Source organism: Mixophyes fleayi, chromosome 2 (genome assembly GCF_038048845.1).
Source record: "Mixophyes fleayi isolate aMixFle1 chromosome 2, aMixFle1.hap1, whole genome shotgun sequence".
NCBI classification, from domain to species: Eukaryota; Metazoa; Chordata; class Amphibia; order Anura; family Limnodynastidae; genus Mixophyes; species Mixophyes fleayi.
The window spans coordinates 61,864,388-61,879,867 of NC_134403.1; the positions used below are offsets into that span (position 1 = coordinate 61,864,388).

The 15,480-nt window shown below is 47.8% G+C and overlaps 1 protein-coding gene across 7 annotated transcripts in view; it reads right to left on the reverse strand.

The window, feature by feature from the left end:
• LOC142141024 (uncharacterized) overlaps nt 1-15,480 on the reverse strand; it is a 119,738-nt gene that overhangs the window by 70,371 nt on the left and 33,887 nt on the right. For 6 of the 7 annotated variants that reach the window (XM_075199090.1, XM_075199086.1, XM_075199088.1 and 3 more), the window contains exons 6-9: nt 7,755-7,792; nt 7,367-7,438; nt 6,762-6,811; nt 6,542-6,633 (exon numbers count right to left, since the gene is read on the reverse strand). In XM_075199090.1, coding sequence (XP_075055191.1) covers nt 6,542-6,633; nt 6,762-6,811; nt 7,367-7,438; nt 7,755-7,792 — 252 coding nt within the window. The remainder of the gene's footprint in view (nt 1-6,541; nt 6,634-6,761; nt 6,812-7,366; nt 7,439-7,754; nt 7,793-15,480) is intronic. The other variant, XM_075199091.1, reaches the window with a different exon arrangement.

Here is a 15,480-nt window from a genome sequence, read left to right on the forward strand (position 1 = left end):
CGTCTGTGTGCAGCATGGAGAATGTACAACGTAAGGAGGAGGAGAGAAGTCTGTGTGCAGCATAGAGAATGTACAGCGTGAGGAGGAGAGAGGCCTGTGTGCAGCATGGAGAATGTACAGCGTGAGGAGGAGAGAGGTCTGTGTGCAGCATGGAGAACGTACAGCGTGAGGAGGAGGAGAGAGGTCCGTGTGCAGCATGGAGAATGTACAGCGTGCGGAGGAGAGAGGTCTGTGTGCAGCATAGAGAATGTACAGCGTGAGGAGGAGAGAGGCCTGTGTGCAGCATGGAGAATGTACAGCGTGAGGAGGAGAGAGGTCTGTGTGCAGCATGGAGAATGTATAGCGTGAGGAGGAGAGAGGTCCGTGTGCAGCATGGAGAATGTACAGCGTGCGGAGGAGAGAGGTCTGTGTGCAGCATGGAGAATGTACAGCGTGAGGAGGAGAGAGGCCTGTGTGCAGCATGGAGAATGTACAGCGTGAGGAGGAGAGAGGCCTGTGTGCAGCATGGAGAATGTACAGCGTGAGGAGGAGAGAGGTCTGTGTACAGCATAGAGAATGTACAGCGTGAGGAGGAGAGAGGTCTGTGTGCAGCATGGACAATGTACAGCGTGAGGAGGAGGAGGAGAGGTCTGTGTGCAGCATGGACAATGTACAGCGTGAGGAGGAGAGAGGTCTGTCTGCAGCATGGAGAATGTACAGCGTGAGGAGGAGAGAGGTCTGTCTGCAGCAAGGACAATGTACAGCGTGAGGAGGAGGAGAGGTCTGTGTGCAGCATGGACAATGTACAGCATGAGGAGGAGGAGGAGTCTGTGTGCAGCATGGAGAATTTACAGCATAAGGAGGAGGAGAGGACTGTGTGCAGTATGCAGAATGTACAGCATGAGAAGGAGGAGAGGTCTGTGTGCAGCATGGACAATGTACAGCGTGAGGAGGAGGAGGAGAGGTCTGTGTGCAGCATGGACAATGTACAGCGTGAAGAGGAGGAGGAGAGAGGTCTGTGTGCAGCATTAAGAATGTACAGCGTGAGGAGGAGAGAGGTCTGTGTGCAGCATGGAGAATGTACAGCGTTAGGAGGAGAGAGGTCTGTGTGCAGCATGGAGAATGTACAACGTAAGGAGGAGGAGAGAAGTCTGTGTGCAGCATAGAGAATGTACAGCGTGAGGAGGAGAGAGGTCTGTGTGCAGCATGGAGAATGTACAGCGTGAGGAGGAGAGAGGTCCGTGTGCAGCATGGAGAATGTACAGCGTGAGGAGGAGAGAGGTCCGTGTGCAGCATGGAGAATGTACAGCGTGCGGAGGAGAGAGGTCTGTGTGCAGCATGGAGAATGTACAGCGTGAGGAGGAGAGAGGCCTGTGTGCAGCATGGAGAATGTAGAGCGTGAGGAGGAGAGAGGCCTGTGTGCAGCCTGGAGAATGTACAGCGTGAGGAGGAGAGAGGCCTGTGTGCAGCCTGGAGAATGTACAGCGTGAGGAGGAGAGGGGTCTGTGTGCAGCATAGAGAATGTGCAGCGTGAGGAGGAGAGAGGTCTATGTGCAGCATGGACAATGTACAGCGTTAGGAAAAGAGAGGTCTGTGTGCAGCATGGACAATGTACAGCGTGAGGAGGAGGAGGAGAGGTCTGTGTGCAGCATGGACAATGTACAGCGTGAGGAGGAGGAGAGGTCTGTGTGCAGCATGGACAATGTACAGCGTGAGGAGGAGAGAGGTCTGTGTGCAGCATGGAGAATGTACAGCGTGAGGAGGAGAGAGGTCTGTCTGCAGCATGGACAATGTACAGCGTGAGGAGGAGAGAGGTCTGTCTGCAGCATGGACAATGTACAGCGTGAGGAGGAGGAGTCTGTGTGCAGCATGGAGAATGTACAGCATAAGGAGGAGGAGAGGTCTGTGTGCAGCATGAAGAATTTACAGCATAAGGAGGAGGAGAGGTCTGTGTGCAGCATGGAGAATGTACAGCGTGAGGAGGAGAGAGGTCTGTGTGCAGTATTAAGAATGTACAGCGTGAGGAGGAGAGAGGTCTGTGTGCAGCATGGAGAATGTACAACGTAAGGAGGAGGAGAGAGGTCTGTGTGCAGCATGGAGAATGTACAGCGTGCGGAGGAGAGGGGTCCGTGTGCAGCATGGAGAATGTACAGCGTGAGGAGGAGAGGGGTCTGTGTGCAGCATAGAGAATGTACAGCGTGAGGAGGAGAGGGGTCTGTGTGCAGCATGGGGAATGTACAGGGTAAGGAGGAGGAGAGGGGTCTGTATGCAGCATGGAGAATGTACAGGGTAAGGAGGAGGAGAGGGGTATGTATGCAGCATGGAGAATGTACAGCGTAAGGAGGATGAGAGGGGTCTGTATGCAGCATGGAGAATGTACAGCGTGAGGAGGAGAGAGGTCTGTGTGCAGCATGGAGAATGTACAGCGTGAGGAGGAGAAAGGTCTGTGTGCAGCATAGAGAATGTACAGCGTGAGGAGGAGAGAGGTCTGTGTGCAGCATAGAGAATGTACAGCGTGAGGAGGAGAGAGGCCTGTGTGCAGCATGGAGAATGTACAGCGTGAGGAGGAGAGAGGTCTGTGTGCAGCATGGAGAATGTATAGCGTGAGGAGGAGAGAGGTCCGTGTGCAGCATGGAGAATGTACAGCGTGCGGAGGAGAGAGGTCTGTGTGCAGCATGGAGAATGTACAGCGTGAGGAGGAGAGAGGCCTGTGTGCAGCATGGAGAATGTACAGCGTGAGGAGGAGAGAGGCCTGTGTGCAGCATGGAGAATGTACAGCGTGAGGAGGAGAGAGGTCTGTGTACAGCATAGAGAATGTACAGCGTGAGGAGGAGAGAGGTCTGTGTGCAGCATGGACAATGTACAGCGTGAGGAGGAGGAGGAGAGGTCTGTGTGCAGCATGGACAATGTACAGCGTGAGGAGGAGAGAGGTCTGTCTGCAGCATGGAGAATGTACAGCGTGAGGAGGAGAGAGGTCTGTCTGCAGCAAGGACAATGTACAGCGTGAGGAGGAGGAGAGGTCTGTGTGCAGCATGGACAATGTACAGCATGAGGAGGAGGAGGAGTCTGTGTGCAGCATGGAGAATTTACAGCATAAGGAGGAGGAGAGGACTGTGTGCAGTATGCAGAATGTACAGCATGAGAAGGAGGAGAGGTCTGTGTGCAGCATGGACAATGTACAGCGTGAGGAGGAGGAGGAGAGGTCTGTGTGCAGCATGGACAATGTACAGCGTGAAGAGGAGGAGGAGAGAGGTCTGTGTGCAGCATGGAGAATGTACAGCGTGAGGAGGAGAGAGGTCTGTGTGCAGCATTAAGAATGTACAGCGTGAGGAGGAGAGAGGTCTGTGTGCAGCATGGAGAATGTACAGCGTTAGGAGGAGAGAGGTCTGTGTGCAGCATGGAGAATGTACAACGTAAGGAGGAGGAGAGAAGTCTGTGTGCAGCATAGAGAATGTACAGCGTGAGGAGGAGAGAGGTCTGTGTGCAGCATGGAGAATGTACAGCGTGAGGAGGAGAGAGGTCCGTGTGCAGCATGGAGAATGTACAGCGTGAGGAGGAGAGAGGTCCGTGTGCAGCATGGAGAATGTACAGCGTGCGGAGGAGAGAGGTCTGTGTGCAGCATGGAGAATGTACAGCGTGAGGAGGAGAGAGGCCTGTGTGCAGCATGGAGAATGTAGAGCGTGAGGAGGAGAGAGGCCTGTGTGCAGCATGGAGAATGTACAGCGTGAGGAGGAGAGAGGCCTGTGTGCAGCCTGGAGAATGTACAGCGTGAGGAGGAGAGGGGTCTGTGTGCAGCATAGAGAATGTGCAGCGTGAGGAGGAGAGAGGTCTATGTGCAGCATGGACAATGTACAGCGTTAGGAAAAGAGAGGTCTGTGTGCAGCATGGACAATGTACAGCGTGAGGAGGAGGAGGAGAGGTCTGTGTGCAGCATGGACAATGTACAGCGTGAGGAGGAGGAGAGGTCTGTGTGCAGCATGGACAATGTACAGCGTGAGGAGGAGAGAGGTCTGTGTGCAGCATGGAGAATGTACAGCGTGAGGAGGAGAGAGGTCTGTCTGCAGCATGGACAATGTACAGCGTGAGGAGGAGAGAGGTCTGTCTGCAGCATGGACAATGTACAGCGTGAGGAGGAGGAGTCTGTGTGCAGCATGGAGAATGTACAGCATAAGGAGGAGGAGAGGTCTGTGTGCAGCATGAAGAATTTACAGCATAAGGAGGAGGAGAGGTCTGTGTGCAGCATGGAGAATGTACAGCGTGAGGAGGAGAGAGGTCTGTGTGCAGTATTAAGAATGTACAGCGTGAGGAGGAGAGAGGTCTGTGTGCAGCATGGAGAATGTACAACGTAAGGAGGAGGAGAGAGGTCTGTGTGCAGCATGGAGAATGTACAGCGTGCGGAGGAGAGGGGTCCGTGTGCAGCATGGAGAATGTACAGCGTGAGGAGGAGAGGGGTCTGTGTGCAGCATAGAGAATGTACAGCGTGAGGAGGAGAGGGGTCTGTGTGCAGCATGGGGAATGTACAGGGTAAGGAGGAGGAGAGGGGTCTGTATGCAGCATGGAGAATGTACAGGGTAAGGAGGAGGAGAGGGGTATGTATGCAGCATGGAGAATGTACAGCGTAAGGAGGATGAGAGGGGTCTGTATGCAGCATGGAGAATGTACAGCGTGAGGAGGAGAGAGGTCTGTGTGCAGCATGGAGAATGTACAGCGTGAGGAGGAGAAAGGTCTGTGTGCAGCATAGAGAATGTACAGCGTGAGGAGGAGAGAGGTCTGTGTGCAGCATGGAGAATGTACAGCGTGCGGAGGAGAGGGGTCCGTGTGCAGCATGGAGAATGTACAGCGTGAGGAGGAGAGAGGTCTGTGTGCAGCATGGAGAATGTACAGCGTGAGGAGGAGAGAGGCCTGTGTGCAGCATGGAGAATGTACAGCGTGAGGAGGAGAGAGGTCTGTGTGCAGCATGGAGAATGTACAGCGTGCGGAGGAGAGGGGTCCGTGTGCAGCATGGAGAATGTACAGCGTGCGGAGGAGAGGGGTCCGTGTGCAGCATGGAGAATGTACAGCGTGAGGAGGAGAGAGGTCTGTGTGCAGCATGGAGAATGTACAGCGTGAGGAGGAGAGAGGCCTGTGTGCAGCATGGACAATGTACAGCGTGAGGAGGAGAGGGGTCTGTGTGCAGCATGGGGAATGTACAGGGTAAGGAGGAGGAGAGGGGTATGTATGCAGCATGGAGAATGTACAGCGTAAGGAGGATGAGAGGGGTCTGTATGCAGCATGGAGAATGTACAGCGTGAGGAGGAGAGAGGTCTGTGTGCAGCATAGAGAATGTACAGCGTAAGGAGGAGAAGAGGTCTGTGTGCAGCATAGAGAATGTACAGCGTAAGGAGGAGAGAGGCCTGTGTGCAGCATGGAGAATGTACAGCGTAAGGAGGAGAGAGGCCTGTGTGCAGCATAGAGAATGTACAGCGTAAGGAGGAGAGGGGTCTGTGTGCAGCATAGAGAATGTACAGCGTGAGGAGGAGAGGGGTCTGTGTGCAGCATGGACAATGTACAGCGTGAGGAGGAGAGGGGTCTGTGTGCAGCATGGGGAATGTACAGGGTAAGGAGGAGGAGAGGGGTATGTATGCAGCATGGAGAATGTACAGCGTGAGGAGGAGAGAGGTCTGTGTGCAGCATAGAGAATGTACAGCGTAAGGAGGAGAAGAGGTCTGTGTGCAGCATGGAGAATGTACAACGTGAGGAGGAGAGAGGTCTGTGTGCAGCATGGAGAATGTACAGCGTAAGGAGGAGAGGTCTGTGTGCAGCATGGAGAATGTACAGCTTGTTTCAGTAGCTGATAACAGGCAACTGCCATTTTCCCGCACTTTTCAGGGACACACCAAGTCACCACCTCCTGTAGGGCTGTCCTCTCTTTATGCTGCTCCTTGTTCCTCACATATCCGTTATGGGGTGCTTGTCTTATTATCAAGCAGCCCAACAGTCTCTCTGGCTCTGGCGGATGCGTTGGCTTCTAAGCCCGCAGCACCCTTTAGCCCATCCGTGACCGTGTGCGGTCCAAGTCTGTCTCATTACCAGGTACCTTCGTACAATCCTAAAAATGGTAGCCTGCATCGGGATAGCGGCGCTCTGTGCTGACTAGCAGTGCCGGTCACCCTCCTGTCACTTCTGATAGTGATCTGTAATACCAGAGACGTCTGTGCTCTGACAATGCAGCAGCAGCCGAAGTCCTGTGAGGAAGTGTGATTCCAACACAGCCGCAGTAAGTAGCTGCTGCAACTACACCTAATCTTAAGTAAAGAAAGATAAATGAAATGAAAATAAAAGAAATTTCTCTTCAGTCTGTAAGAAAACGCTGCAGAGCAGCACAGAGTCAGCCCAACTCCTTGGGCACTTACACTGAGGATGCAATGGGTTGCGGAGGGGAGGGTCTGAAGGTTAAACAAATATTTAACTGTTTTGAGTGCCAACTCCCCTCATACAACCCATGGTAGCAGTGTCCCCCAGATAGGATGAAAGAGAAACAGTAAAAATCTCTGACCACATTATAATAATACATTTCTCCTACCTGCCCTGTTTTCCCACTCGAGTTCTCCGGGGTGTAGGATATATCACCATTGTCAGAGTCAGAGTCAGAGTCAGAGTCATCAGACTCACTGCCTAGAAGGAAGAAAACCACATTTTCATTGTTGCAAAATTATTGTCTAATAAAGCACAAGTTTAGAGATGTACGTTACCAACAACTAACCCTAAAAGAGAAATGATGTTAATCTGTGCACTAAACTTACTGCTTGCAACATTCTCCAGTTCTGTGTCTTTATGGTTTGCAGAAAGAGAACTGTAAAACAGCATCAATGAACAAATAAGTAACACTGGTAACATCAGTCAAAGAAGACGAATAAGGTAAAGTATGAGTAGTAAGATTCAATTACTTGTGAAAGTGCTCTGTGATGCAATGTATAACCATAACCAAACATCACACAGATGGGTATAATGAGCAGCTTGTTTGATTGCATTGGAAGACATATTGTGGTTTCATGTCATGTATATAAGCACTCTGTCTGTAGCCTTGTGTTATTTTTCTCTACTTATTTAGTTTTATTTTAAAACAGGTTACAATAAGAGAAACAAAATACCAACAAGGTAAAGTTCAAATAAAAAGTTGTGATAAACATACAACTGGCACAGCTACAGTAGCAATGCACATGTCACAGACATTCTGCACATAGGTAAATAAATTAGCCCTTCTGAACTTAGTAGTGGATGTATTCTGCAGGTATGTACATAGTATGTATACAATAAAAATAAAAAACAAGTAGGAGGGGGAGAGAAGAAGGAAATGGGGAGGAAGGCAGGGAGGATGGGTGTGATAGGAATACCAGGCGTCCCATACCTTATGGAAGCTCTTGACCTGCTGCTTCGAGTTTTGTTTGGTGAAGGAACTACTTTGGGGCTTTTAATCTTCCTAAAATGTTCCAAAGAGGTACATTATTCTCATTACATAAATTAAAATAAAATGTACATTTTTATTAAAATACTTTATAAGATGACCAAATTACCGTAAAAGGTTAAAAGTTACTGGAAATAGATTCTAGTTTCCCCCAAACATCAATGTCATAGTAATTACCTAAAATGACTGAAATTCTAACTCCTGGCTGGAATACCTCCCCATGATGGGATTTAGAAACCCCCTAAGACACTGATTAGACAACGCGACAGGGGTCAGACAGCCTGTGTTGTGTGTCCTCTTTAATCAGGTAAATCAGTAGGGTATTACTAACCTTGCTGAATTGGGTGTTCCATGGCTCTTTCTCTTTTTCTTAAAAAAATAAATAAAAAACAAAATTAAAATGTTTTGCAATTAGTAAGTTATTGTACAAATGATAAAAAATATCCAGACTCATTTTTTGTGATGTGATGGTTCAGTTGGGAATTTCTCAGTAGAAAAATGTAGAGTAAATATAGATATTTTACTTTCAACCCAAAAGACGACAGAATGCAAATGTTAATGTCTGAACTATTGGTTTAGAAAGTCCATTTGAGCCAACTCATTTGAATCTGTTAACATATGCAAATACAAATATTTTTGAGTTAATTGATAATCAAATGGTTCAATAAATTAGATGTGGCCCTTCTCTGCCAATATGGTTTTGTTGTGTTATTTGTTATGTAGTACTATGCTATATTTTAGTGTATTAGTATAGCCTACAGTACCATGTGATAAAAGGCTATAGCTGTAAGACATCAGGATCAGAACCATAACCTTGTATGCTGCTTTTAGGCTACAAATGTCCCTTCTGTGTCCCAAAAATCAATCCTTCAATATTGGATGTGTCTACCAATCTAAACTACCTCTTCAATACTGGCGCTTAACCCAGGGCTGGTGACCAGAGCATTCATATGTCCCACAGTTTCCTCCACTTCAGCATTAGGTGTATGCTATCCATGGTAACCCTCTGTCATGGCTTTTGCCAAGTACCATTAGGGTAATTCCCAGAAGTAACCAATCCCAGGCAATATGCTCTGTAACATTATGCGGACAGAGCCACACTTACACGTTCATGAAAAACACCAGTCCAAGAGTGACTCTATCCAAAGTAATTACACGCTGTGCCTGTAAGGAGAATTATTGTCTATATGAAATACAGACAATAAAACTTCAAGAGTCCTTCTAATACTTTGCATGCACAATTACAAACACTAGAGCACCAAGTTTATCACAGTGCACTTAGAGGTCTGATACCACACAGCGCATATGTGTGGTTTACTGCTAGAGAATATTTCTTCCACTATTCACCGCAGATTAATGAAAAAAATAACCTGCCCATTACTTTCTTAGGAACCAAAGGCTCATATATAAATACATAGCACAACATAACCCTGATGACGTAGTTCTACTTTGTTCAAACTTCTTTACTAGGTGAATACTGCCTGCTACAGCAATCATCCGTGCAGGTGGACCTTCAGTGATGGCAAAGAACCACATCTTGGAAGCTAAGCAGAGGACTACAATCACCATCTATATCTCTACATATAAGCCGCTTTTCTTATTTTATGTATGTGTTTTTAATCTTGTTGGGAATGAATATATTTTTCATAGTATTACAATATTACTGTTCTCTATTTTATTTCATATATTCCATGATGTGTCAAAGTGGATTACAAGCACTATATCTTCTGAGGTTTAGGAGTATCTCTACTGTTAACATTTCAGATAAGCCATTTTGAAGATAACACTTGGTACATTTACAATAGTGGGAACATAACTCAAAGGCACTTCACTACCTGGGAGCCTCTGACTTTCACATTGGGACATGTCGCAGGCAACAGGTTTAGAAGGTCCCCACATTGTCTAAGAATGAAGGGAATAATTTGCTGCTTTTTATGGATTTGTTACTAACGTAATGTATACAAGAATATTGTAACTACAAACACCAATAAGGAGCACTGAATCAGTTCTAAGGGCTTTTCAGATTTTGCATTTCATATAGCTCAGGATAAAATCAATGTCTCTCATATAGTGTTTAGGAGGCTGGTAATCAATAGTTGTTGAATCTTAGATTTTTATTTTTTTAGTTTTCTATTGATGGTATTGCTATTACTTTTTATTCATGAAATAAACAGATATTTTTTAGATATATGCTTAATACATTTATGAATTTCTAACAAAGTTGTTACCAATTCAGTGTTCTTTATTATTGGTTTTTGCAAATATCTCTTTAAACAGAAGCGTTTCTTTGTGCTTATTCTATGTTTATTATTAGCAGTGTGTGTTTTCTAAAGAGCCCGACTGTTTTTATGATTACATTTAATATTGGATACACCCCTTACCTAAGCACATTTCCTGGGAAGCAGGAATTGACCAAGTATAGCAGGCACAGCCATGAGAAATGGAACGTGAGGGTATGTATACAGGAGTTGGCATTGGTACATATACCAAAGGGCGGTATCAGAAGTAACACGTAGAAGGGTCTTCACATATATGCCATGCCAACACCCAAATGCTTGTGTGCCTTCTATTCATATATAAATATAACTGACTGCTACTTTTTTTTTAGAATATACTCCTGTTTGATTAACATCTCTATTGCAATAAAATCAGCATTAAGAATACCTGGACACTTTCCGGAAGAGTGTCGCCTGGCAGCCATTGGTCACAGTTGTACTTAACCTGTGTTCCCGTATGAGGTTTGACAATCATCGGACATCAGTAATTTTCATCACTTAGCTGACTTTAAACCCTACCATCTTGCTTCCTGGCACCTCGAGCAGCGCGCGTTAATCCTTTTTACTTTTGCTTCCCACAGCTGGAGATCAGGACCTTGATCCCTTCTCCCGTAATCAAAGCTCAGGCCTCGTGGCCACATGTGCCACCCTCAGCGGGTCTAGTGCAGCCTTCCAACCACATCTAAACCTATTCAAAAAAAAATCACATACCCGACACAAGATCCCCTGTAGGCACCAGGTACAATCACCAGAATCGTGACCCTGGATTTGCTCTTCCCCACAAACACCCAAGCACAGAAAGTGGTCCAAACTGACATGTTTCAAGTGCCTCATCCCCCCCCCCCGGCACTTCACTGTGAGTTTCAGGCCCCTTGGCTCTCCAGTGTCTGCACCACACAAGGAGTTTGGTTGTTCAGCTGCCCAGTCCTCTGCGACTGCAGAAACCCAGCATGCACATAAATCAGCTCCTGTCGTGCTGATCCCTGCCATCCTGCACTCAAGAGAGCTGTGACTCTGCATAACTGCTCTCCCCAGTGGAGTTCCTACTGCTGCAGCGTTTGCAGGCACTTGCAGGTGTACCTCAGGTGTGCCCAATTGTCTCTACTATATACTTTAAACCCTATTTCTATATTGGTCCACTGCACGCAACCTTGCTGTTAATCCTGCCTGCTAAGCCTCCAATGCCCACCGTCTCTGAGGCAACTACAATATAGCAGATCCCTATACCCCTCAACCCACTGCGACTGTGCTAATAATACCCCTTTGACACTCTGTATACCATCAGTTCCCACACTCCATTTGTGAACGTTTGTAAATTTATTGATATAAACAAAATCTACTTTTGTTTTACCCAGAAATATTCCTCACATTTATAGAGATTTGTCGTAACCTGCTGGCAACATTTGATACTACAGCATGGCTCTTCTACTTTAATGTTCTACAAATGTTTCTTCCATGGCTATCTTGTGAATTTTTAAACATGATGCATTCTTTCTAATCTTTTAGTCCTGTGCGTAGCTCATCAGTTTCAGGAGCATTACCTGTTTATCAAGCTTGTATTTTTCAAATCTATTTTCTCTCTGTATCCTATAACAATGCCCAAGAGCAATAAACCCGTCTCACAGACATTAATAAAATACCTCAATCAGGAGCAGCCCACCCCATGTAAAACAAAAAACAGATTTTATCTTCGCGAAATACATACAGAATCTGAAACAGAAGATTCCTTTGCCACCTCAACCAAAGGAAATATTGCTACAATCCTCTCTGAAATTAAAAAAATTGTATTTTTGTACTTACGTTAAATCCGTTTCTCTGATTCCGTCTGGGGGACACTGCTACCATGGGTTGTGGAGGGGAGCACGAGAGTTGGCACCTAGCTAGTTAACTTTAGCAGCTGCTGACAGACCCCTCCCCTCTACAATCCCCCCGTCACCTCCCAGTTAATTAAAAAGGCCAATCAACCAAGAGCACACAGAAGAAAAGCAGAAGGGTGGGATCGCAGCTTCCCCCAGACGGAATCAGAGAAACGGATTTAACATAAGTACAAAAATCCTCTTTTCTCTTTCATCTGAAAGCCCTGTCCGTAGAGCACTATGGGCAAAATTTGCATCCGTGGACGCAAATACATTAAACTGATAGAATTTAGTAAAGTTGTGGACAGAGGACCAGGTGGCTGCTCTGCAAAGTTGGTCTGCAGAGGCCCCATTTCTCGCCACTACCGACCTGGTGGAAGGGCCATAAGTCTCTCTGGCACAGGATGGTTAGTCCTGATGTAAGCCTGTCTAACAGTTGCCTTAATCCATCTTGCAATAGACTGTTTTGAGGCTGGCCAGTCTCTTTTAGGAGAATCAAAAAGGACAAACATAGAATCGGAACAACGAATCTGGGAAGTTTTCTTAACGTAAATACGAAGAGCCCTAACCACATCTAATTTCTCCATATACTGCTGATCAGACTGAGAAGCCGTCCTAAAGACTGGAACAACAATTTCCTGGTTCAAATGGAAAGCCGAAACAACCTTCGGAACAAAGGAAGGAAGAGTTCTTAATACCGCTCTGTCCTCGTGGAAAACCAAATATGGTTCTCGACAAGACAGAGCTCCCAATTCTGAAACTTTGCGTGCAGATGCAATAGGTAACAGAAAAAACGACTTTCCAGGTTAGAGACCTAAAATCTGCTGCAAGTAATGGTTCAAAAGGGGGCCCAGTAACATCTCCAGTAACAGGTTAAGATCCCATGGTGCTGTAGGCAGAACATATGGAGGCTAAACATGTAAGGCTCCCTGAAGAAAAGTCCTGATGTCTGGCAAATCCGCTAACCTCAGGTGAAAGAAAACTGAAAGCGCCGATACCTGAACCCTTAAGGAACCTAAACGAAGACCTGCTTTCAGGCCATCCTGAAGAAAAGACAATAATTGAGGAAGACGAAAAGATGACACGTGAAGAGACCTATTTTCACACTATCTGATATAGGCCAAATGCGATGATAAATGCGAGCCGAAACAGATTTACGAGCTCGTAGCAGTGTTCACTACACTGGGGGAGAAACCCCTAGCCCTCCAGAGCCTGGCTTCAACAGCCATGCTGTAAATTCAGCCGAGGTAAATCCTAGTGACGAAACGGACCTTGAAAGAGATCGCCTCACGGTGGAAGACGATGTTCTCGCCCTACAGCCATAGAGACTATGTCCGCGTACTACACTCGCCGCGGCCATGCAGGTGCTATCAATTATCGGCAGACTGCCCTGCCTCACTCGTCTGAGTACTCGAGGAATCATGGGGATTGGGGGGGGAGGAAAAACACAACCTGAAGTCCCATGACATGGTCATTACTTCCGCTGCTACTGCCAAGGGGTCTCTTGCCCTTGTGCAAGACTTGGGAACCTTTGTGTTGTGTCTGGAGGCCATGAGATCTATATCCGGTAGACCCCACCTCTGAACCAGAGACTGAAAGATTTCCGGATGGAGAGACCACTCCCCTGGCATCATTGCATTGCGACTGAGGTGATCGGCCTCCCAGTTCTCTATTCCTGGAATGAACACTGCCGAGATTGCTGGAACATATTGCTCCGCCCAATCAAATATCTGAGCTGATACCCGCATTACTGCTGCGCTTCTCGTTCCTCCTTGCCTGTTGACGTATGCCACAGCCGTGGCATTGTCGGACTGAACTCTGACCGGATGACCCTGAAGAAGGGTTTGGGCCCCCCGAAGAGCCAAAAGGATTGCATTCAACTCTAACGTGTTGATGGATAGGGAGGACTCCTGGCCTGACCAAAGACCCTGGAGCCTGAGATAAAGGACTACAGACCCCAACTTTCAGGCTGGCGTCTGTGGTGACTATGATCCATAATCATGGAGCAAAAGACCTGCCCACCGACATGTGATCCGGAATCAGCCACCACTGAAGCGAAATTCTTGCATCCAGAGACAGGGAGATCCTCTGTCGATCCAAATGTAGGTGGAATCACGACCATTTTGTCAAGAGGTCCTACTGAAAGCACCGGGAATGAGCACGACCGAAGGGGATCATCTCGAAGGTGGCCACCATTTTCCATAGCAGGCGCATGCACAAGTGTATTGAAGGACTGGGAGAGGACAAGACCTGAAATGGTATCCTCTGAACCGACCTGATTTTCTCTTCTGGCAGAAACCCCTTCTGTTGTTTGGTGTCCATGATGAGTCCCAGGAAGATCATGCGTTGGCGCGGAAACACCTGGGATTTCTTAGTTTATTACCACCCGTAGCTCTGGAGGAAATTTATGGTGAGGGATAAGTGCTGATGCAAGCAAATCTCTGATGAGGATTTGATGAGCAGATCGTCTAAGTAGGGCATGACCTGAACTCCCTTTAAGTAAAGACACGCTGCCATCACCGACATGATCTTCGTGAAGACCCTTGGAGCCGTGGACAGGGCCGGATTAAGGGAATGGAGGCCCCTGGGCTAAGGGGGCCTCCATTCCCCCCCGTAAGGGGGCCCGGAGCTCCCCCCCCGTGATCCGAGCCGCCCCCAAGGCACTTACCTCCTTCTCCTGGCATTGCAGTCCTTCCCCGGCGCACTGTACGCTCTTTACTGAGATCTCGTGAGAGTGAGACTCACGAGATCTCCTCAGTAAGGAGACTAGAGCACGCCGGGGAAGGACTGCAGTGAAAGTGCTCAGGAGCATTGATCGCGCCGGGGGCGCCCCCGCCCCCGACCAATAATGCTGTTGAGCACTTTCAAGGGCCCCCTGGATGCCCGAGGCCCCTGGGCTGCAGCCCAGTTAGCCCTAGGGTTAATCCGGCCCTGGCCTTGGAGAGGCCAAAGGGAAGAGCCCGAAACCGATAGTGGGAGGCCCCCACTGTGAATCTCAGAAGAGGCTGATGACCGCTCCAAATGGGAAGTTGGACGTATGCATCCTTTATGTCTATGGAAGCCATGAACTGATCCTTCTCTAAGCCATTTATTACAGACCTCAGGGACTCCATCCGAAATTTGTCCACTCGTAAGTGCACATTGAGGTTCTTTAGGTTTAAGATGGGTCGAAAGGACCCGTCCGGCTTCCTGACCAGAAAAAGATTTGAATAAAAACCCTTTCATTTCTGGTTATCTGGGACCTTTGCAAATAACTCTTTGCGAAAGAAGAGAGGCGACACAACCCTGTACCGCCTGTCTTCTTTGTGGATCTCAGGGTAGCGGGGTTACAAAGAAACGATGTGGAACCGGACCCAGCAGGTCTATCATGTACCCCCTTGATATAATGCCCCGAATCCAAGGATCCTGAGATGACGCTGCCCACTGTTCCTGAAAAAGAGACAGACGTCCCCCCACTGCCTCCACCTACTGGAGAGTAGAGTGGCAGTCAGGACGCAGGCTTCTCCTGAGCTTTGGAGGCCTGACGCCTAGCTGCGAACGAGGACCTACCTCTGACTGAGAAGCCTCTAACATTCGGTTGTCTACCCCTAAATGACTGGCCCCTAGGAAAAGGACTGCCTGAAGGAGCTAAAACGTGGGGCCCGGCCTCTACTTGTGTGTACTGGCAAAAAAGTGCTTTTGCCACGCGTTGCCTGAGAAATCATACTATCTAACTCTGGGCCGAACAAACCCGCTGCTGAAAAGGGAATGGTCTCAAGGGATTTCTTAGATTCTGAATCCACCCATAATGTTTTTCTTGCTGAAATTGCCGCAGCCTGAATAGAGAAGGACACAGACGCAGTGTTCTGAGCCGCCTCATAAAGGTACCCCGATGCCTCTTTCAAATGTAAAGCTAGGGGAAGTAATTCCAAGTTCTGTAAGGCCT